Source organism: Anoplopoma fimbria, chromosome 24 (genome assembly GCF_027596085.1).
Source record: "Anoplopoma fimbria isolate UVic2021 breed Golden Eagle Sablefish chromosome 24, Afim_UVic_2022, whole genome shotgun sequence".
In the NCBI taxonomy this organism is placed as follows: domain Eukaryota; kingdom Metazoa; phylum Chordata; class Actinopteri; order Perciformes; family Anoplopomatidae; genus Anoplopoma; species Anoplopoma fimbria.
Genome location: NC_072472.1, coordinates 7,033,549 through 7,057,292, shown reverse-complemented (window position 1 = coordinate 7,057,292; position 23,744 = coordinate 7,033,549). Strand labels below are relative to the sequence as shown.

General features: G+C 40.5%; 1 protein-coding gene across 3 annotated transcripts in view; it reads right to left on the bottom strand.

Annotated features, from left to right (window-relative positions):
* gria4b (glutamate receptor, ionotropic, AMPA 4b) overlaps positions 1-23,744 on the bottom strand; it is a 109,381-nt gene that overhangs the window by 16,153 nt on the left and 69,484 nt on the right. For 2 of the 3 annotated variants that reach the window (XM_054626192.1, XM_054626193.1), the window contains exons 8-11: positions 23,148-23,252; positions 21,121-21,231; positions 11,003-11,209; positions 6,322-6,695 (exon numbers count right to left, since the gene is read on the bottom strand). In XM_054626192.1, coding sequence (XP_054482167.1) covers positions 6,322-6,695; positions 11,003-11,209; positions 21,121-21,231; positions 23,148-23,252 — 797 coding nt within the window. Of the gene's footprint in view, positions 1-6,321; positions 6,696-11,002; positions 11,210-19,969; positions 20,064-21,120; positions 21,232-23,147; positions 23,253-23,744 lie in introns of those variants that run through there. The other variant, XM_054626195.1, reaches the window with a different exon arrangement.

The window sequence follows — 23,744 nt, the reverse complement described above, 5'->3', positions numbered from 1 at the left end:
GAAGAAAGGTTTTCTTCTGTTTTATCCGAAGTGGATCAGTTGCTTTGCTTTCATAAAAAAAAAAACATGCACTTTTAATTTGTCCGGTTCACTAATTTCCTACAAAGTAATCAGAGAAAGATTACGGATGTGCAGATTTACAGCCGAAAATAATTACCTGCCTAAATATGATTTCATTGAAGGAGAAAGTTTCTCATTAGTTCAAAGTGGACACAGATCTGGTGTGGGGACCTTCACAATGTGTTTAGAGATAAAAAAAATAAAGGGTAGCAAGATGAATGCGAGTGTAGGGAATAAGGACAAATTAATTCTGCTACTGAACATTAAATGTATTTTTCAGACTTTTGACCAATCTTTCTTTTTGTTTGACCTCTTAAGGCCTCTCACATGGTTTAAACAAAGCACAATTTAGCTTGCAAAACCTCATAAAGATGCAGTCAATGTATTAAGGGGGTCACAAGGAAACAAAGGTTACATAAATAATAATTGAAATGGCAACCGTTTGTTTTTGATGAAAGCTACTTAATTAGCAAAAGCTACCGCGATATTAAAGGGGGAGACCGTAAATTGGCTCTTGACTTTGAAGCTATAGACCTCCACTGTACACATCGATGTAATCACAGCGTCTAGCAATGGTGATAATTTGCAGGAATAGTGCAACGAATCAACCAAGTGTGAAGAAGGACAAGCACTGCTGACGTGAGCAATAAGCGATGCAGGAGAACTGCTGCGTGTCATTTGGATAACAAAGCTAATTGGCATTGAATCATTAGAATAATGGGAATCTGCCAGATAGACAACTTGAAAGTCATTTCTCCTTTTGGAAACGCAGCTTTTGTTGGCCTAAATTCACAAGTCAAATTAAAAGTTATGCACTTCATCTGTGGCCATCATGGAATTTTTCCATCAGTATGCACACACTCCGAGCTAATCAGGGCTAATCACACCAATCGCAGCATCCTCATTAGCTTGCCAGAGATGTGGCAACGATGACTCAGCAGAAGAGACAAAGATGATTCATCGGAAGCAACGAGACAGAAGTGACTGGAAACACCTGGTATGACCAGTCACACCTGCATGGAGTGACAGACAGCTGCCTTCATACTCATATTGATGTTTTCTGACTTGTTACACGGTGATGATGCGACATCCTGCATCCGGAATAACTTGAGTTCTATTCATCTGGGATTTGTAGTCAATTAAAAAGACTATTGTGTCACCATTTTCATTTAAGCTCCCCTCTTCTCCTGTTACCACGGAGACATTACTATTAGAGACTAGGATATTAATCACAGAATTAATTATTACGGGCTGCCTTGAGGGAGCAGAAGGAACTATTAACCCTTATTAAGAGAGAGTAGAGGAGTGGGAGGGGGAGATGTTATGTGCTGTTTCAACCTTTGCATTTCCTGTTGGAGCTGTGTCATGAAATGAGTAAAAAATGATGTTTAGGAGATAATCAGGCTCTATAGGCTTCTTCTGCCTAGTGGTTAGTGTTTTCTACCCCTACAGCTTTGTTAGCTGATGGCTAATATAATGCAATAGCGGTATTTATTTCACTTTTTTTTAAATAAAGCAGTTATCCTCAAATTACAAGACACTGGTTAATCTGGTTTTGCAGAAGGATTATCTCCCAGTTAAAACTCAAAAAGCCCTTTCCTAGCTTGTTTGGAGTTGTAGCTGTAACATCTGCAAGACAAGTAAATAGACCTCATGCAAGAACCCCTCGTACTAAGAAATGTGTCTTTTAAGTGCGTTAAGTGCGTACAAGTGATTTAAGAGAATTTATGAATCTCTTTACTCTTGGTTGGTTAGTATGTAAATGAGACTTGCCAACAAATGGTGCGAAACAGGTGTGTTGATTATGATCAAACCTCACAAAACTCACACATGCTGTCAAATTGTGCAATTAAAAAGTAAAAAACACTGAAGATTTGGATAAGAATACAAAAATATTTGCAAGGTTGTTGCATGATGCCTTATAAGCCCTTTTAAAGTTGGCGTCATAGCAAAGGAATTGCCGTTTTGCCCCATCCATCAAGACAAGTTAGCAAGCATTAAACATTGATCTAAAACAGTTAACAGCTTCAAACTGTCTGGTTGGGGCATGTTTAGTTGTCATTCCCCATCCATCAAGACAAGTTAGCAAGCATTAAACATTGATCTAAAACAGTTAACAGCTTCAAACTGTCTGGTTGGGGCATGTTTAGTTGTCAGATTCGATATTTCAAGAGCAGAGTCAAGTTCAACAATTTGCTTAATGGTTGGAGTAGATTAAGACAAATGTGTGCGTATTTAAAATTGATGGACGGCTTTTACGAGAACACTGACATGTTCTGTTCCTTTTTTTTAACAGCTGCCAAAATTACGCGGTAATTAACACAGTCGCTCGTTAAACTGAAACACCGGCGGTGTGTCTATGACTGCGAGTTATTAGACGTGTTAAATACCACTGGACCGATCTAGTTCTCTCTTCCTGTTCATACTACGCGTTGGCATGGATACAAATCATGAACCCTGACATACTTTGACCGCCGCTCACCGAAACCAAAACCACCAAATAATTATTTCCCAAAGCTAATGAAGTGATCATGTAATCCTTTTGAGGTGGATGAACATGCAGCCTCCCAAAAGTTTTCTGAGACTGTGTTGCATGCAGACTGAGCTTCCACCGTCCAGCCATTTTTCGCGACTGCAACACGTGAGCGAGCACTGCGGCCCTTTTTCCCCAAAAATTCCTCCCATTTACCTCTGCCCTTGTCACTCACTCCACGCCCTCTAATCTCCCCTGTGTGAAGGGATTTGCATGTTGCCCTGTCAGGCTAAACTGGAGTGGAAGCGCTCCTGAGCTCGGGGGCTCTGTGCTGATGGATTGGGAGAGGCCCATGGGATTAGCAGTGACAGGGGAAATGCAGCGGAGACCACAGCCAGAGACAGAGAGGTTTGAAATGTAGACTTTTCATTCTGATGCCGACATTGTAGTGCGGCTCTAAAGTCCTTATCTGCAGTACACAGGCGGAGATGTGGAGAGCACTGGTGGTTATGGTGGTTGGTGGTTGGTGGGGGGTGGGGGGGGTGGACTTCACATGTGAACAAAGCAAGTGTACTCGTTAAATAAGTGTGCTTAATCACAGTCAGAGGCCCACTGTAGTCTCCTCTAAAGGTTGCTTACGTGAGGCCAGGCTATTGTACCTTGGGATCCTCCATCTGTTCTCCTCGGGTGTGGGGGAGGCTGAAAGATACAGGCTGGTTTGGTCCACCTTTCATCTCCTAAAAATCTTACCAACTCTATTACAGTACATGATCCATAAGGGCTTAAAGCAGATAAAAGACGCATTATATGAAAGACTTAAAAAATTGCTATAAGGGCCGTTATAGCAGTCGCTAAAAATAACCCAAACAATCCATCTGCTGGAACTTTAATCTTGACAAAGCCATTGAAACAGCTGAGAAAGGCTTGACGGGAAATGCGAAACCATTAAGAATTACAGGCTTTACCAGTCCATAGGTTTGACCATTACAGTTAGGGCTGCACAATTATGGACAAAATGATATTCACGTTTATTTTTACTCTCCTAGAAGTAAAATCTAATTTTACTTAAAAGTTTTCGGCAAATAAAATCAACAGAGCAGCGCTTTCACTTTCACATTGCACAAATTTTAAACTTCTATGTCGCAGTCGATCCTTTTCATTTAAATGTAGGCAGTCGATTAATTGTGCAGCCCTACTAACAGTAGATGTGAGCAGACAGAATACCGGAGTGTGATGACGGACAGGAAGCCTGATCTTTGATTGAAAGACAAAGACGACCAGCCCTTAAATGCTGGAGAGGAACACAGACAGACAGTTAAGTGTACAAGCCCTAATTTCTCCACCCTTCTACCAAAGTACTCCACATTTACTAGACACCAGTCTACTAGCCCGAAGCCCAAGGGATGCTGGGTTAGAGTCTCGTAATTTGGACAAAGGGAAGAGAAGTCACATAAACGGTGAAAGACATCACCTTGACAGTGTGTTCTCAATGAATCACACAAGTTTCATATAGTATGGAGCAAACAGCAGCTCTGCAGAACCATGGTCGGGGATGTAACCGGAGCTCCGATAGACAGACGTGAGGCGCACAAGAGCGAAGCCACAACTGCTGAAGCTGACAGACGCAGAGACAACATAACTCCCGTACACCCAGACAACATAGTGTATGCAAGTCAGACAGTTAGGAACAATGTGGTTGGAGAAGAGAGAGAGAGAGAGAGAGAGTATGACAAAAAAATCAATACTAGCAGGAACACACTGTCTCTCACACACAAATACACTAGATATACACAAAACAAGTGCGATGCCACTGTGCATGTACAGGTAAACACACAGCATGAGCAGCAGACATAAAGTGCAACACATGAGGCTGTAGCTAAAAACACAAAACACACTTGATACTCAATATTTTACTACTATACTACAACTATTACTATCCGTATTATGTTTTTCAAATACAGTTCCCATGCAAATTACCACTCTTAGCAGGTTATGTGCAATAACTTACTTAAATAAGAAAGCTACAATTGGCGAGATGACGTTTATTGCAGCGGATGAGAACCACATATCTCCAAAATATCAGTGTAAGAGAAACTTAGGGCGCTTTCACAAGCCAACAATTAGTTTGTTTTAATTGGTTCTAAACCTGGTGCGGTTCAACGTCTGGTGCAGATTGTTTGAGCAGTTGTGTATACAGTCATCATACTCTGCAGACCAAAACTACAGGTCCAAGATCGCCTGCAAGAGGTGGGTTTAGTTTGTTTCCAAGCGAACTCTAGTGCGGTTTGATTGCCGTGAGAAAAAAATGTCCGACCCAGTTGCAGGAAGTGCAAAACGCAGGCTGCCTGCACAGACTTTGCTGAGATGGACACAAGTAAATAAAAGCTGCTTCCATTTGTGCAGTGTGAAACCAAACCAGTCAAAATAGAAAACAAACCAAAAGTATAAATTTCACTCGGTATTAATTCGGAATAGCCAAATGGACTTGGGCTTGTGAAAGCTCTCCAAGAAAATAGTTTTCAGTGTAATCAGTTGAAGTTTAAAGGAATAGTTCAGCATTTTGGAAAATGCTCTTATTTATCACACATATGGATTATGGTGGAGACAGCTAGCCTGTCTTAAGTTTAAATAAACACCTCTGAAGTTCACGAATTAACACAGATCTTATTTTAAGCAACACTAAGAAAAAAGAAAAGCTAGCCAAAGTAACAACATGGAGCTTCCTGAAGTTCTGGGAGGACAGTTCAATTGTTGTGTGTAAAGAAGTCGTTGCATCATGTAACTCTGCATGTACATTAGTGAGCTTTAGAGGTGTTTGTAGGAATTTAAGTTAAAGTTATACAGCATTAGGCTAGTTGTTTAGACATGCCTTCAGTCTTTATGCTAAGCTAAGCTAACAGTGTACAGACTAAAGTTCTGCACACACATACATGAGATTGACATCGATCTTTGCATCTCACTCAGAGAGAGCGCAAACAAGCGTTTTTACTAAAGCTTGAACTATTTATAGACACAAAGTCTTTTTGTTTTTATCTTTAGGGTCAACCAACACAGAATTACAAAATCCAAAACCTTAAATCAAGTCAATCTTAAATTAGATTGAGGATTACAAATTATGAGTTTTTCACAGCATTAAAGTAATGTACTATACTATAATAAAATTAAATAATATAGTCATCCCAGAGTTTGATCTATATACTGGTTATGATAGAAGTGTATTATGTATAAATCAATAGGAATATTTACTTATTTCCATGGTTTACGATGGAAGATGCAACTTGAATGTGAACATTAGTTGTGACTCAAGCAAAGGACACACTACACAGCTGTTAGGATTTGGAAAATCAGACCCCTATTAACACCTGATTATTTTCCATCTTCTGTTGCACTGATTGTCTGAGTTTAAAAAGTCATGACAACCGTTATTTCCGTGCCAATTACAACTGAACATGATTAACAACATCAAGCCTGAACTACATCCTGATTTAGTTGATTTCTTCCCTTTCTTTTTCACTGTCTAGACGTGTCCAGTTTGTGTCAATCAAACATGTTTAGTATGATGATAAAGGTCTTAACAGGATTGGCAGGCGAGGGATTTAAGGACTCGTCCAGACAATCTATTTGGACGTGATGGCAGATAATTGGCCTAAAAGTCATGTAATGTGCCCCCAGCCTGAGGACAAAAAAAACCTAACAATGAATCAGCGTGACTTAGTAGCAAACATCCAGTAACTGTTGTACTTTTTTGAGATGAAACTCTTTGACAGTTTCATAACAGTGGGTCTTACCTGGGGGAGATGTCACAGCCCTGCTGCATGAAGGCGCCTAGGGAGAACCAGAGGGAGTTGAAGATACCAAACTCATTGGGGGGCTGGTCGCTTGGCGGACCGTCGGTGCCCTCTTCGGGCTCCTCGGTGTGCCATTCGTACGGGCTGAAGCGGCTGACCAGGAAGAGCACCACGCTCACGCCGATATAGGCGAACACGATGCACATCCAGATCTCGTAGGCCAACGGGTCCAGGAAGGAGAACACCCCAGGTTTGGATTTTTGGGGCTTCTTTATCATAATGGAAATGCCCAGCGACATGAAGGGCTTAGAGAAGTCGATCACCTCCTCCCGGACCAACGTGATAGTCAAAGGGGCCACAGCGATTTCCGCTTTCTGTGGGGATTTTAGATGAAAAAGGAATTTGATCAGCCATCTGAATGAGCCTCCTCCGAGAGCAACTCTAAATCCAAATGTTGACAGATAAACAAAACGCAAATGATGGATCATCTCTCGGAGCTGGGCCATGCAACAATCAAACATCGCTTAGTCACAGATATGACATGCCGACGGCCGATAACCAGCCAGCCATCAGAAAAACAAAAACAACAATTACCCCATTTTTTCCCCCTCCTCAGCTCATGTCATCTATCTGAATTTCTCCCTTGACTGAACAAATCTCAAAGCCATCAAGTTTAGACGGCAGCAGAATACATCTCGTCGTGATAAAGTTTAAGAAAGAGAGAGCGAAAGACAGGAAATTGAAAAATAAATACTCAAACTCTCTCCACTGCAGAGAGGCTTAGCTGAAACTCTGGGAGAATCAGCAGGGAGGATAACATAATGTGTCAGAGAAATATGCTTACAGCACAGGAAGGCAAACGATGGGATACAGCCACCTCTGAGGTCTGCAGCTGTGGAAAAGTTCAAGCTGTCTTGCCGAGAATCCACAAACCAGATTACAGTTAGTGACAGTTGTGACCTTGTCCGCCTGGCTTTGGAGCAAAAGGGCTTAATATCAGCAAGAATTTAAGGTTTCATTACGGCCATCTGACACATAAGTGACTAGGAAAGAAGAAAAACAAGGACGAGGGAAAGAAAATGAAAGAGATTTAAGTTCTTTCATCCTCAGCAAAATGAACTAAGATGACAGCCTCGGGGCATTTGGTGAGTGCTAAAATACATGTGAGGTTAAAAGGAGGCACGGCTTTTGTGGTATCGCAGAGTTCTTTTTTTTCAGGGAAAGCCGTAGAAGAAATGAATGGTCGCCAAGTCTTAGACGGGAAAGTGCTGACAGCTCCAATGTCCTTAGACGTTCACATGAATGCTGTAGAAAAAGCTGCCAGCTTCCCCTATGCCCCAAATCACACACTCTATAGTGCAATACTTGCTATACACGCCGGAGCACAGCATATATTTTCAAACACACACTGATGCAGGTGTTACTATACTTGTGAGGACCTTCCACTGGCATTGTTCATTCTATCCTTCCTGGTAATATTGCACCCTTTTCGCACTTGTACCCTTTTTAAACGAGGGGAAAAACAATAAAAAAAGGCGATAGACTCCTTTCCCATTGCTGGTCGAGCCTTTCTGTTTTTTCAGATGTGTCACGTTCAAAGTTACCAACGCATCGGATAACAGGGTCATTCTTTTGTATGTGTTTTTTTTTTCAGTCTATCTCTCCAACCTTCAAACCATTCAATCATCCATCCATCCAGCAATTATCTATACCCGCTTATCCTATTCGCGGAGCAGGGGGTCTAGAGCCGATCCGAGCTGACAACGGGCGGACAGATCGCCGGACATCACAGGCCTGTTTTTGATGATTAGCAAGGTCAAATTACAGTGGCCGTCAATGGAGTCTGGAGCGCATATATCGGCTGTTTCTTTTCACATCTAACTTGCTGAATGAAGAGTATATTTTGACCAAACCAGATCTGTGATTGTTTGAACAGTGGAAAGACAAACCAAGACGGTTGAGATGAGTTTTATTTTGTGTCTGTCAAGTCTTTTTAGACAATCAGAGAGGAAATATTACAGTTGTCTCACTGGAGTATTGTGGCTTTGAGGAGAGGAAATTAATGATGTTTGGTCTGTAATAAATAAAATAATAAATTATAGTAATTGTGAAAATCCCTGTTGATTTAATATATCATCTAATCACTTCAAGACTGAAGCATCACCCCGGAAACGGTGTGTGTTCACCTGGGTGTCAGCAGATAAATATTTGTGACAACTGCAGAGTCATTTATTCAGGAATGAATGCTGATTGTAACCTTTCCTTCTAAATACAAAAGCCAGATGTTAGTGATTGGTAATGTTGTTTTTGTCAAGTGGGAAAGGAGCCTTGGATGTTCATTCCAAAATCCTTCACACTTCTACCATTAAGTAAAGAAAGTCATCATGTGGAATATTTATGTTAAACTTGCATGTAACAATTAGTACAAACTATGAATAAATTGAATAAAAACTATGACTGCAAAAAGAACAAAAAAGATCCTTCACACCATTACATTTTGGTCTGGGACTGATAGGGTTAATGTCAAAAAATGTCTGAAGACAAATAGACTTGGACAAAGGAGAATATAAATACTTAAGTATTCCTGATTTTTCCCATCATATCTTCCGTGCAAAGCAAAGCTTTAGGACAGGAAGTGTTTCTGCTCACCGTGCTTGTTAAAGAGATGAAAATAGCAGAAAGCACAGCAGCACTTTTTATTCCTGTGCTTTGGACCAACCTGGTTAGTCTTTACACCAAAAGTGCAGTGTACTGCTTGATCAGTCCTGACACATCCCGAACCGTGCCTCTCCTCACACTCGCCGCAGTCGACTTCAAAGTGAGTCACCGCAGAACCGAAGAGGCGAGGAAAATGCCGCCATGTGTAAATGCCACTTATCTCATCAGAAACAAAAGGACTAGAAAAACTGTGGTTTCTCTTTTTGGTCTCAAATTCAGTTCAAACTAATTTCTATTGTTGCTCATGAAAATATAATTTCCTGCTCAGCAGAGAATGTTTTCTGGGGAAAGACAAATTAAATATTGGACAAAGGTCAAATAGCTATTGTTCTACGGTCTCTATCAGTGACACAGCGGGGAAAAAATCCAAATCAATTTAGCGTAAAATGAACATAAATTCCGTATGATGACCATATTTTCACTTTTAATTCTTTCTATTCTGTATTATTCCCCAAAAACATTAATGTACAAGAAAAAACTCTCCCCTCTTTCCTCACTTTGATTTCTTTTAGGCCATGAAATCCCAACATCTTCCCAAACCTGAAACAGCAGTCTCGCATAGCCTTTGATCCCACTGCAAGGTCAGCAGCAGAAATACACCTCGCTCACCCCAAAATCGAATCGTCACCTCCAAGATTCTTTAACAAGCTCCAAACCACTGCTTCTCTTTTTTACCCCCCTCCAAAAGCTCTGCTCTAATGCTTCCTGCTGGCATTAATACGATCATGGACTGCTGGCCCGTTTACAGTCTCATTTCAGATGGGTTTAATTATCAACACAGTGAACATAACACAGGAGCAGCGCTTCAAACAGAGATTAAGTCAAACTCTGTAGATAAAGAAATACTGTTGGTACAGAGACCTTGTCCTTGTCCAGTTAAACCTTCTTTGAAGCTTTATTAGACATACAGTATTTTAAATATACTCTTTATTCTATATGATTAAATAGTGGAGCAGGGCTGTTATTTAGAACCAGCCGTTATATCATCACTTTATATTAAGATGTCTCCCTGATCTGCTCCTGTTTTCATTTCCTGTTGATGCAAACTGAACACTTCCTGTTTACCTGTAGTCTTGATGAATTCAGGTTAATGGTAATTTTTGCATCAGCATTAATTCCATCACTACAACAACACTTGTGTCATACGCAACATAGTGTTGCTCTGAGTTTCTCTTCTCCGACAGAAACACTGTTTACATTCACTGGTTATTTCTAGTTGCAATTCATTTTTGCACTCTGTGATGTTTCACAATCATAGCATCCCAGCTGAAACTGTATAATCACTAATTTTTCTTGTTGGCTTTTAATTTGTAACATTTGCAGTGACCAAATATGCAAAAAAGTAGATGAATGGTGAGTATGACAGACCTGTTGTTGTATAATAATAAGTGCTATTAAAAGGCACATTAGTCTAAAAATGTTTTTTTCTTATAGCTCATATGTTTTTTAAAGGCCTTTACTTTTGATCTGGCCATACCTTTAATACTGGCTATTATTTAAGGATTTATGATAAGTTGTTTCCATATTGGCATTTAAACAAGCATAAATGCATAAAGTCATGTTATTATCACATTATTATGATTATCAAAAGGTAATTGGGATAACAAGTGATGAACAAATTGTTCCGTTTAATATATCTTTGCTTTTATGGAAGCCTCTAATTACAGTTTCAAATGAATGAATTTGACTTTGGTGACTAATTTCTGTCCATTTTCAGCCTTAAGAACCAATTTTTCTGTCAAAAGCCAAGCTGCTGCCCACATTTATCATTAGCACTAACACAAAAGAAGAAGACCCGACATCGTCTCTTAATACCAACTTGAATCTTACTTACAAATTAGATTAAATGAGATGAGTCAGCTTAGATGAGAAACTCATTCCAGTTCAAAATAGTGCTTTAGGGAGCTCGGAGTAGAATCACTTCCCGTCAGCCAAAGAATAAAAAATAATAAAGAGCTCCTACCCCGTACACCAGCTCCCCGACCATTCCGTTCCAGATCTTCGTCTCCGGGTCCCTGGCGCCGTACTTTCCGTCAGGAACGATGGAGATTTTGTACTTGATGCCGATGTGTTTGGCGATCTCCGAGGCCAGGTCCACGCAGTATCCCTCGTACTGGTCGTTGCCCTCGTACATCTCCCAGTTCTTCTTGAGCATCACATAGGGACCCTCCTACACAAGGGACCATAACCAGTGAACCAAACCGTCAGACAGACAGACACACAGACATGAGGGCTCACACAATGGTTCATTGACACACCAACAGAAAACAGAATGAAAAGCAGGAACTGTAGCTCATCAATACCAACCAGGGTCGAGGTTAAAGGTACCTATGTTGTGATGAGCGGGCCCCTTTTTGTATTTCATGGACAAGCACACAATATGTTTTTGCTGATGGTTTCATGCGATTTCATTGAAAGACATTTGGTAGCAGTGACACCTCTGGCAACATAGAAATGCAGCTAGGAAACATGGATGTTAACAATCTAGGCTTCACATGGCAGGAAATACATTTTACATTTTTAGTGTGGCGTCAAGAAAACACGCAATAGGTTTTGGTGAGAATCATCATGAGTTCATGAAATGTATTTTCTTCTGTAATGATCATAATAAACATTTGATTTGTCTTAAAGGAATAAAATAGTTTGACATTTTAAAAGGTGGACCATTGAAGATTCTATTGAAATAAATACTCAAAAACTCGAGAGTTTGGCATCACCACTGACTGATTTGATGCAGCTGGTTACCTTAATTAAAGTGAAACCAAATCAAGTCTACATGATCAACACTCCTGCTCTAAAATAAAAATGTGGACTGTATCATAATGTTATGGTACCATAACTGCCAAATTCAATTATCCAAAATTGAAAAAGAACCCAAACCTGATTAAATCAAAAAACAGAACTTTAACTCAGTGGATGGAAGTTTCTTACTGAGATGCACTTTAGGAGACGGAGTTAACCTTTCTCTGTATGTTACCTTGACCTTTTTTTTTTAATCAAATAAACAGATATTTTCTAACACAGTTGTTCGTCTTCCGTGCTGAGAATTGCATGTCTATTCAGGGTCTGGAAGTGATCCAACTGTCTCTTAATATTATCTGTAGAAAATAAAAAATACTTTTACTTCAGAAACTCTGAACCCAAACCAAATTCTCCCTCTCCGAATTTCTACTACCATCTGAATGTATCAGAGTAAAAAAAATGCATAGTGCAGCTTTAAATGTGATGATTTTAATATAACTTGATTGCAACTGCTTGGAGATAATTTAGTGTACAGCAGAAAGGGTTGTGTGCATAATCATGATGACAGCCTACCGCTGCATATACACAGCACAGACTGAGGTTTAGGCAGATGGGGGGAAAAAAGTGTTAAAGTGGATGCATGATACAAAGAGACTCAAAGAGAAGGAAGGAAAGTATGACTGAGCAGAAATGGAGGCAGACTTTAGAGCTGAAGGGAAGTGAGAAATGAGCTGCAGTCAGACTGAATGTCTTAATACCTCAAACAAGCCTGACTCGACTTGCTTACAGTAATCAGCGATGGCTACATCAGGCTACACTGTAACCAGCAGGAGGTTATAGATCACTCCTTCTAAGTGTAAACCTTTCTGCGTTCATATTACCAAACAAATTACTTTTGTCATGGAAGGCAGCAGATTTCATGTTGAGAACGGGGAGCAATTTATCGTGAGATGTTTTTTCCTGACATTGCTGTGGGCCAAAGCAAGGTAAACCAAAGACTCCTCAGTGGGAAGAGAATGCAAATGCTCAGCTGAGCCCGCAGCACAACAAACTGTTACTCTGCAACATAATGATGGCACAAGTTTGCAGCTTTGTGTCAAAATAAGACATCGTAATGCATTTTTCACAACATTGTCAAAAAATTCAAATATAATAACAGAGCGGTATTTAAGATCGGTCCTTGCAGAATTTATGCAACACAAACATGTTCTTTTTACTTGGGGTTCTGATGCATCATGATGCGTTAATAATGAGTAAATAATAATTATTAGAAAAGGTTATTCTAAAATTGTCTTACAAAGATCAACCTTTAACTATAAAAATATCCATTGTTATGTACTTTTGCACATTGCAGTAATTGCAGTCTCTGATCCTCCTATCTTGTACATGCAACGAGCGACGCACAGAGCAAGTGACGAAGAATATCGGGCATTATTGAGAGGGATGTGATATAATAACAAGTATAACAAGCGAGAAAGTTCAAGAGAAGGTAAGTGTTTGGATGGATGGGTCAAAGAAACAGAACTTTTACCCAGAAGACAGCGGTTCTTGTCCCGTGTGAAACCAAAAGTACAGTAAATGTTAACTTAATGCCGAATACGTAAATTAATTATGCTTTCTATGTAACATGATGTAACAGAAAGCCCACTTAGAAAAGGTAGTTGTTATTTATTCACAATTAGTCATTACATTATTATTCCAACACAAGCCTTGATCTCTTTCTCACCTTAACCAAGTTTTGTTGTTGCCTAAACCAACTACCTGGCATACGAGGCTGACATGCAACACATTCATGAAACGTGTTTTTGGTTCAGAAATATGTTGACACTCAGCGTTAAGGTGGTTTGCAAAACTGTACCACGTCAATATTTTTATTTTGGCAACTGGGTTAAACCTGGAGCCTTTGGGGCTCCTGTGGGTCTGAGGCTGTCTGTTTGTTTTTGTAATTCCATTCATGGACCAGATTAAAATATTATATGTACTGACAAGAGACTAACAGCAAAAGACGCATGCATGTATATCAGCATCTCCATTCGTAATTTTATGTAGCTTCACTGTTTATTTTCACTCTGCTTCTAGCCTATTAGAGCTGTATTAAGTTACTGCTATTGCTAACTCAACATTCCCTACTGCCGCGTTAACATACAGAGCAGGGCTTTATTTGTGAAACATGGTCAGCACTGACAGCAATTATTCAACTAAAATACATCTACATAATAAAAAAAAAAATGTTTTGACAGTGGATCAGTTCTAGTTTAATGAAACAAGAGAGAGCAGCCACAGGAGGCCGTTAGATGAAGAGTTGCAAGTGTCAGGCTGCACACCGGCAACTCCCCATCAAGGTAACAAACTCTCCTGCTGCTGTGTGGAAAACTACTATCGCTATGTGCAGCATGAAATCAGATAGAAAAGTTCTGACCCCAAGTGGTACAATCAAAACAGACACTGTGGCAGACAGCAATCCATAGATCCAATCAGGTAAAAACAGTTGGAACACTAAACAGACTGTACTCCTTTTCACAAAAATAAGGATCATCAGACTAAAAATGCTACACATGATGGCTTTAACTGTCCTACGAGCACAACTGTTATAAAAATATTTTGGAGGGTTACAAGTCTGAATTAAATATATTTTCTTTTCTTTTTTTATATATTTTCTTTTCTTGAGGCTGGCTTTATTGTTGGGAATGTAGGATAGGCATATATAAGCTTAATGCTTCTGCCTATGCCTTTTCAGTTATATTGTATACTATATTATATATAAACTGTATACATTGTATTGTGTGTGATGACTGAATAAAAACACTAACTAAACTAAACAACTTCATGTAAAGCAATTCCATGTTTTCTTCTACTGACAACTCATTCTGACAAAAAATTCACAACCTCTGAAAAATGAAAATTCATGATACGCTTTTAATGAAGCTTGACCATTTTAATTATGAAGTCTCTATTTACAAGTCGCTGATGTTTTGGACGTATATTAGAGGGGGGAAGACGGCCCTAATCCACGTGATTTATGATCGCGGTGTGCATGACAGTGCTGGCAGCCAGAGGAGCAGAGTGAGTGGCAGAGATAAAGGATGCAGTCAGTGTTTCTGGCATGAGAAGAGAGCAGTGCTTCAGAGGTCTTCACAGCAAAAGGCCAGCAGGGCTGACAGGCTGGTCAATAATCCCAAACACACTGCCTAATGAGACTAATTAAACATGCCATTAAAAGCACACATAAACACATCACAAGGCCCACTACATGTCTCAAATCCATACATATGTACACACACACACACACACACACACACACACACACACACACACACACACACACACACACACACACACACACACACACACACACACACACACACACACTGTATTTACCCACGTTAGAGTTGTTTGACTGTGCCGCCTAAAATCTGCATGTTTGGTTTTGTGTTTAAATGTTTTGAGCATTATGCCAGATAAACAATCTGTTGCAAATTCAGTTTGAATATGATTAGTGATAAGCAGTGTAATGGCAAATTTAGGGTTTAGTTATTCTGTGGGAATTCTATTATGTTTTAGTTATACTGTGAGAATTCTATTATGTTTTAGTTATACTGTGGGAATTCTCACAGTGTATGTGTGAAGATATTATATTCACAGGCCAGGTGTAGGGAGGTGTTTACTCTCCTTTTCCCAGGCGCCAGTAGCCTTGATCACCGCACTTGTTTTGTCCCTGATATTCAGAGTGTGAAGCTTTTCTCACCAGGGCATTACTTTGCGGGCTTGCCAGTGCACAACTGTTTGTGTTCTGTGTGATCCTGTAAACTCTTGCCTCTTTCTAATTAGAAATAAAAAAATCACAAAGACACTCTTTGTCATCTGATCGTATTTCAACGCTCACTTCGGACTCATCTCAGTCCGTATTAGTATAGTATTAATTGTTTCCACAACAATTTGGCGTCACGAACAGGATCCATAGAAGATCGTCCTGAGGAGACGGAGGAACGGTGACTGATCATCCAGGAGGAAATCTCCCGCCTCTACCTTGACGAGAGGACCGATCCACCGACGACTCTGGGCCATCTCTACTGTGATCCAAAGGACCTGATTGAGTCCACGAATCCACAAAAACCTGGTGAGACGTTGAAATTCTGATCTATGATTTATTGCGATATAATCAGTAATAGAGTGGTTTTCAAGGGTTGTGATTATTCACCTATGTTTTGGTAATATCTGGGTCACAGTGAATTTTAGTTAATTTAACCTTCCTGAGTTGTTTTGGCTTTTGTGACATCTTACGTCCCTCATATCCTTTCAATGAGGATAGGTCAAAAAGGTAAACTGGTAAAGAGACGGACGTTCAGTCAGAGTGTGGTCGTTCTTGACCTAAGAAACATTTGTGTAAAGGTGACCATTGTTCACACACAGTGTTTAAAGGAGAAGTGACAGCGCAAAAAGAAAAAAGAAAAAAAAGGCGCACTCATTTTCTGCCGTAGCATTATCTTGGTTGAGCTATAGTAACCGAGGCCTCACAGGGACGCCTGTGTTGTAAAAGTCAAAAGTGTATACACACATCCGAATTATGGGTTACGGGTCTCCTCCTGCAGGGGAATGTATTGATGTCATGAGGTCCAAATATGGAACAGGGAGCATAGATTATGTTGGTGTATGGATACAACAATATGGGTTTCCTCCAGGAGGATCATTTAGCATAGCTCAAATAGGGAAATTAGAAACAAAATTGAAGGAAGAGCAGAAAAGAGTATGGAGAACAAAGAGAATCAAAGTTAAGGATTTGGAAGAGATAGAAAAACATAGAGTGTTTGAAAATGTGGAAGGATGAAGCAGAGCATAGGGAAAGAAGGAAGATACGCAAACAATTGCCTAAAGTCACTCCAGAGACAGTGCCAGACCCTCCTTCAGAGATAGTGCCTAAAGTACGAGATAAATCACCCTATTCTCCTCTGTTTAAGGATCTGGCTAAGCTGTGTAAAGTGGACCCTGATCTGCACACCCATCCTCCCCGTACAGCCCTCCACCGACAGCACAAACAGCCACAGACGAGGAGGAAGAAGAAGAAAAACCACAAGCCTCAGCCTCCAGCTCATCCGTCCTAGGAGGAGGCTCAACCTCCTTTAAAGGAGCGGGTGAAGCCAGCGGAGGGCCCACAGCTGCAGCAACTCGATCAAAGACCAAGAAGACCATGGTACAGGTAGCTGGTGCAAAAGGCACTGCCCTTGTCCATAGACCATAGACAGCAAGATCAGGCCCGTATAGAGCTTCCTCCTCTGTCTGCAGGAGGGAACAAACTGGCCAAACAACTGTATGTGTTCTGCACTGGATGGCTGCCAACTGAAAATTAACTGCAAAGAATGCTTCTGAAACATCTGGGGGCAGCAAAATATGCAAAGATAAAAGCAGCATTTGGGACAAATAACAGGCGTCTGAAAGAGGCTGACTGGGACACGGAGCTGAACGAGCCCTATACCAAATTCTTGGAAAACCTCATGAAAACCATCATAAAGGCTTTCCCCATCAGAGCCGACCTGACAAAGATCACCTCATGCAAGCAGAGCGCTAACGAAAGCGTTGATGACTACTACACCAGGCTCCGTCAGGTCTACGCTCTCCACTGCGGACTTGACGAGCCTGAAGATGGGGAAGTCAAAGGCAGTACGTGGGAAAATCACCTGCGAAATGCCTTAGTTTTGGGTCTTCGTGGAGAACTTGGAAAAAGAGTTCAAGAAGGCTGTATCGATTGGGAAAATGCCAGCCTGTCTGAGGTTTTGCGATACGCACGTCACTCTGAGAATGACTCATTCTGGGTCTCAGTCATGAGTAGCCATTTGAGGCACTAATCATAATATTTTTTAATTGATTTAATGAGGTTGTATGACAATGAAGAGAGGGATTGCATTTAAAGCAGAAATACCCTAAAAATACTTGCAAATGTCCACATGAAGTGCACTTGACCGGCTGCTGCAGGGCGGCATTACAGCCTTGTCAAGGATTTTAGATCACCATGGTGAAAGCCATTAAAGCTGGCCCTCAACCTCATTTACAACCTCAAATGAAAATTAAAGCCTGGATGAAAAACACCATTATTTTATAAACCACTAAATTATTACCATCTAATTCTATCTCATTTTTGCCAGCTACTTTTTTAACATCCATGATCCCACAAAAATACAAAGTATGTCATTTTACCCTGTACCTCTCTTGTCAGTAATTATGTGGGTCAAGTATTCCTTTAAATCATAATTCCACTTAAAAAACAAACCGTTCATTCCAGAGGTTCTTGCATGAGGCCCAATGTGCTCTAAAAGTCTACGTAGTTGCATCTTAACAGTCTCCATCCACAAAATCAAAAACATGTCCTTCTCCCTCAGAGTTCCTTGAACAAAGGCTAACAGAAACATAATTATCGCAGGACCTTGTCTGTACTTTTCGCCCTCTGGCAGATTGACAGTGTGCCAGGTTTAAAGTGCAATGGATGAGATTGAAGCCAAAGACACACTTCATCAAAGCTCTCAGCCTTGTCCTGCCAATACGATGACAGTCAAATGTTGTCCTTGTCCGTGGGAGCTTCACTGTTAACGCTCCAACCTCCAGGCAGCCGTGAGTCATCGTTAATGTCTATAAACGCTTCAAGCTAGAGACAAATAATAGCTATTTGCACTGCTAATAAAGTTCCACCAGACGAAAGAGGATCATGAGGTGGTTTGCAGATCTATTCATTAAAAATAAAAATGAATGGCCTAATGAAGTTAATTTGCTGATGAATGTTTAAAAAAAACTTTTTTGCCCCAATGAAAAATGATCCATTAGGTTCAAAATAAAATCTGGCTATACAGCTATTAATTTGCATTTCGCCCAATTTGGACTGTTCCCTGTTGAAAAGCTTGGGGAAGGGGCTGTACGCTGCTCTTTCTCTGTGTTGCCATTTAAGATTATTTTTTTTTGTAAGAAAACCTTTCTAAAGCAAGCATATAAGTCTTTGGGGTGAAAAAAACTAAAATAGAGCCGCCGGTCTTTGGTTAAGTTTGGTCTAAAATGATCAAAACCAGGTGGTACAAGTACAGGCCTCGGTTTGAGTCTGGGGCTGTAGGCAGGTGCAGAACTCTAGTGTGTCCTCACATCAGGATCTCATGTCCACATACTTGTGACAGAAAATTGACAACACCTGCGCTCTTCTTTTGTTATTGTTCTCGTACAAAAGACTCACATGGTTCTTTCAATTTCAGCTTGAGGGAAGCCCCAGGATATGGTGTGTTAACTTTCTGCCATCAAATCTTCTTTCACATAACAAACTTGATACCGATGTCACTGCTGTGCAAACAGTACCAAGACAGGTCTGGGTTCTGAATAGTCTAGCGTAATCACCCGCTAAAACCAGAGGGCAACTAGACTCCATATGATGACAAACGAGAGCTTTACCCAACATATTGAACTGCTCTTTAATAACTGCTCCTTACAAGTTCCTAAAACACGGAGGCAGCCTTGCTGCAATATTACACTGGGACACTTCATTAAGTTTAAACAAACACAACTCTCACGAACATTAAAAGCGGGAGTGAAAGGCAGCCGTCATAACGTAACCATAATATCATGCTGCATAAAAGCGTGATGGATATGAACTGGGGTGATTATGAGAGCATTAGTCTTTCTAAGCTGTTTTAAAGCTTACAGGAAGCCCTCTAAGTGTGTAATGTTCTGTTCGCTGGAGCAGGTAGTCGGAGGAAGCGACAGATTTAGTGCAGACAGGAACTCAGTTAGACATGATACATATTCACATTCTGGTGCCGCCTCTCTTTATAGTTCAGGGTCCATAGATCTTCGCAAAAATGTACAAATTCAAATCAGGATGGGATTCAAGCTGTGATTTGCTACATAAACACACCGGGAATGACAATGTATGAATCTAACACACACAAACAGGTGTAGCGAGAGCTTGGTAATGCTATTAAACAGACACTGTGCTGTTTGGGACCCATTTTAGCCTCAATGGGTGTCCATCCACAAGCACCATCCCTAAAAAAAAAATGTTTTTTAGCCTCCATTTGCATTGCATTTTCCTCTCGAGGGGCTCCATTACAGCTCTGAGTGGCTCCATTTCTTGTTCAGTTTTCTGAACAGGGTGTCCATTAACAAAGTTGCCGTGTCTCTCCTCTCGCCCAGAGTCTTTAGGGCTTCATTTTGGCTCGTGTTGTTGTGTCCTTCCCTCTGCCATTAAGGGCTTTCATATCCTGCTTGCGTCCAACTGGGGCTCAGTTTCTTAAAATGGGGTTCCTCATCAGGGGCTGAAAAGAGGGAGGATTGTGCTGAGCTGTGACTCTCCATTCCCACCTCCTTCCCTCCTCCACTCAGCTGCTACATGTGCGATTGTAGCATGAGATTGACATGCCATGCCATTGATTTATATCATGTGTAAAATGCTTTGATTAATTTTGTAGCAGTATGTTACTCTTTTATGAACTCTTTTGTCTTTGCAATGAGGGCAAAAATCTCAGTAACAGAAGCTGTTTGACTACTTTTTGAGATGTTTACTGTGACAATACAAGAGAATGTAAGTGCCGTATTTGATTCTGGATTTGTATGATGGTTTGTTGAAGCTTCTATTTAAGTAATAGAGAGTATCCATACTGATAATGTTGTACCAAAGCATGAATTCTTGTCAATCATAGTTAACAACACAAGGTCCTTCAGGGGTACGTAAAAGGCCGAAATCTGAGCATACATGGACCTTTGAGTTGAGATTATCTTGTCCCAAAACAAAATCTTGTTGCATTTTGGTCTATTGAAGCTACTGTTGGTGGATAATTGGTATCATCGTTCTCCCAGTGAGAATGTTGAGTGTCTGAGCAAAATGGCAGAAAAAGTCCTTTCTCCCTGGTATAAAGGCTGGCAACAAAACTTTTAGAAATTGCTAAAAATAGTCAAACTTTAAGGTAGATTCAGCGCATACAGTATGTCTCGATTATCCCTGCATCATCGATAAAACACAGCATCAAACAAGAACAACTGCCAAAGAATACAAGATTCATGAAGAATAGCTGTTAACTGTGAAGGGCAATTACAGAGAGTTCTTTAGTAATACTTGTAACGCGCCTCCTTAAAAACCGAGGCGCTTTACAAGGAGAAGGCAGTGAAGGATAACAGTGCAGGAGACCACCATACTTTAATGTCAGGTTATTGTTGGTTTTGATGTTGGAGGGTAGGATGTATGACGTGTAGCCACTGAAGCTCCTGACTCTGCATATCCCACAAATATTATGTACTAGATAATAAAGTAATCTCGCATTAGAAATGTCTGTGTGTGTGTGTGTGTGTGTTGGCGAGCACATGCCGGTCTCTTACCATGATGGTAGTAACGACAACAGTGCGGTTCTCGATGCCAGAAGTGTCATTTGGAAGCAAAGGAGAGTCCTGGATCAGAACCAGCTTGTCTGCATCGTTCCAGTAGCCGATCTGCAGGGAAAACAAAGAATGAGATTGTGCACGTGTGTGTGTTTGTGTGTATGTGTGTGTGTTCACAAGTCAGAGACGCTCGCAAATCATTTCGCAAGGGTATTATGGTTGTAATGAATGTTCTATCATCTGCTGCATGCCTTCAGGTCTGCTTACACCAAGGCATAGCTATGTCTTTAATACATAATAATAATAAAAATATCAAATTAAAAACGTGTACTGTATAGTCACTCCTTTATCTGTCAGTGACAGTATCAGCACTGATAAGTTGTTTGGTTTATTATCACTTTAAACAGGCTATTGCAATGCAATGTGAATGGTATTTTGCCTCTATATGGATATAGACTTATATATAAAATTACTCAGGGTAACTGGAATATATTTCAAACATTATTAGGCATGGAATAACTGTTACCTATTTATCAATAACAGTTTAAGCATATTCTATAATTACACTGGGTCTCCAACTATTGACAGTTTATAATCTACTGTAACTCAACACATCCCTCTAGACTCTTAAACCCAGAGATGCTTATAAGTCATTTTTACAAAAAGTACTACTGGAGTTACTGTGTGTGCGACTCAAGAGCGATTTGAGTCCAAGTCCCCATCTCTGGTTCATGTTTTAACCATCTTGGCCATGATTATGGTTGTTAAATACTATTTTCTTGTCAGATAAAATAATCTTGACTTAATGTCTTTGGACTTTGAAAATTGTTAAACCTTATTGTTAAAAACTAGGATGCAGCAAGTAAATAGATTATTATTTTCAAACTGCTATTTCCAAAGCCAAACATTACTTTCATACTCATTTCTTGTAATTTCTAAACATTTATTCATCATGCTGAGATTCCGTTTAAAGACAATAAGCGGTGATGTTGAATTATTGGCCCGGCCTCAGATGAAACGCCCTCATGCAAGATTCCAATTTCAAGCACAATGTTTTTGCTGCTTACTTTTTTTTTTTTCAAAAGCTATTTCATGTTTAGCTGACATTACTGTCGTCTCACAGAAGTCCTTCAGGGTCAAACCGACCGACCGGAACTGACAGACATGATATGCTGCAGTCACAGCGTGAGCACCCTCTGTTTATCAAGAGGAGGTATTTAAAATTGTGCCTGTTTGCCCGTATGTGATTTTTAATAAACAGGCAATATCTGCAAAAAACCATCTGGTGGAAGTGATGTATAGATATCATAACAGACAAAAGAGCTTTGACAGCAACAATAAGCAGCTATAAGTCAGAGAGAGCGGAGACGTTGAGAGAGCCGGCTGGCTGTCGGGTTGGACGCCGCCCGGTGAGAAGCCGGAGGGAACGAAGACCTGTGATTGGCTGATACCTCCCGTGTGTTAGGCCATTGGGATGATTGAGGAACATGGAAAACGTAGCAGAGAGGCCATGACACACACACACACACACACACACACACACACACACACACACACACACACACACACACACACTGTCCTGACAGGACCCTCGCTGTGCACAGGAAGACAGGCCAAAGCAGCTTTTGATTGATGGGAACTCCTCTCTACTTCCTCACCCCTCCCCTCTCCCCTGCCTCTACCTTGATTGCTCTCTATTTCATTTCATCCTCTCGCCATCACTCTCATAAGAGCTCTCTCTCTCTCTCTCTCTCTCTTTTTCCCATTTTCCCCCTGAATTTCGTCAACAGACATCCATCCTCGCACACCAGGAGTAGAGACGCGGGCAACGGCTGAAGCTTTTTTTACGACGTACTTATGATAATAGAAAATGCCACACTACATTCTGTGTCGTACCAGTATCTAGATACTCCACATGACAGAGGGGGGAAAATAATGTGTATGTTTAAATATACAGTATAACTGACTTGACTTGAACAAAAATACATCCATTACAGAAGTGTAAGCAGTGTGGTGTGATGATTTACCCGTCTGGGTCCATTATTCTTCAGTTCAAACACGTCCATAGTGTAGTTGACCCTGCGGCCATAGTGGTCAAACTGGACATTACCTGTTAATCCCTGCAGTCGGACCTGCAAACAAAGATATGAACAGCAGCATGTATTGTTATTTTATTCCACAGAAAGGTTCACAGGGTGTTTTACAGTGTTTAAAAGGGGAAAAAAGCAAATCAGTACAAGTAAAAGGAACACAAGAAAGAATATTTTGGCAGAGAAATATAATAGAAGTAGACCGAACATCCTCATTCAAATCAATGTAACAGGATGGTCAGAGCGGCGGCCATTTTTTGTGCGTGCCATTTGTGTGCCAATTTCTTGTATAAAACGAAAAAAAGAAACTCATCTGGTAACATTGATATCACCAGATTATGGGCTCATAATCTATAACCAGTGAAGCATTGAACCGTGGTGTAACTAGAAGGATAACCATCTAACTAACAAACAACTGGCTAGGTAGCTAAAGTTTTGCACTGCTGCTTATATAGACAATACATTTGAAAAGTGGGAATAATTGATCCTGTGGACACGTACCATTAATACTGTCCTTGAACGCATCCTTTGTAG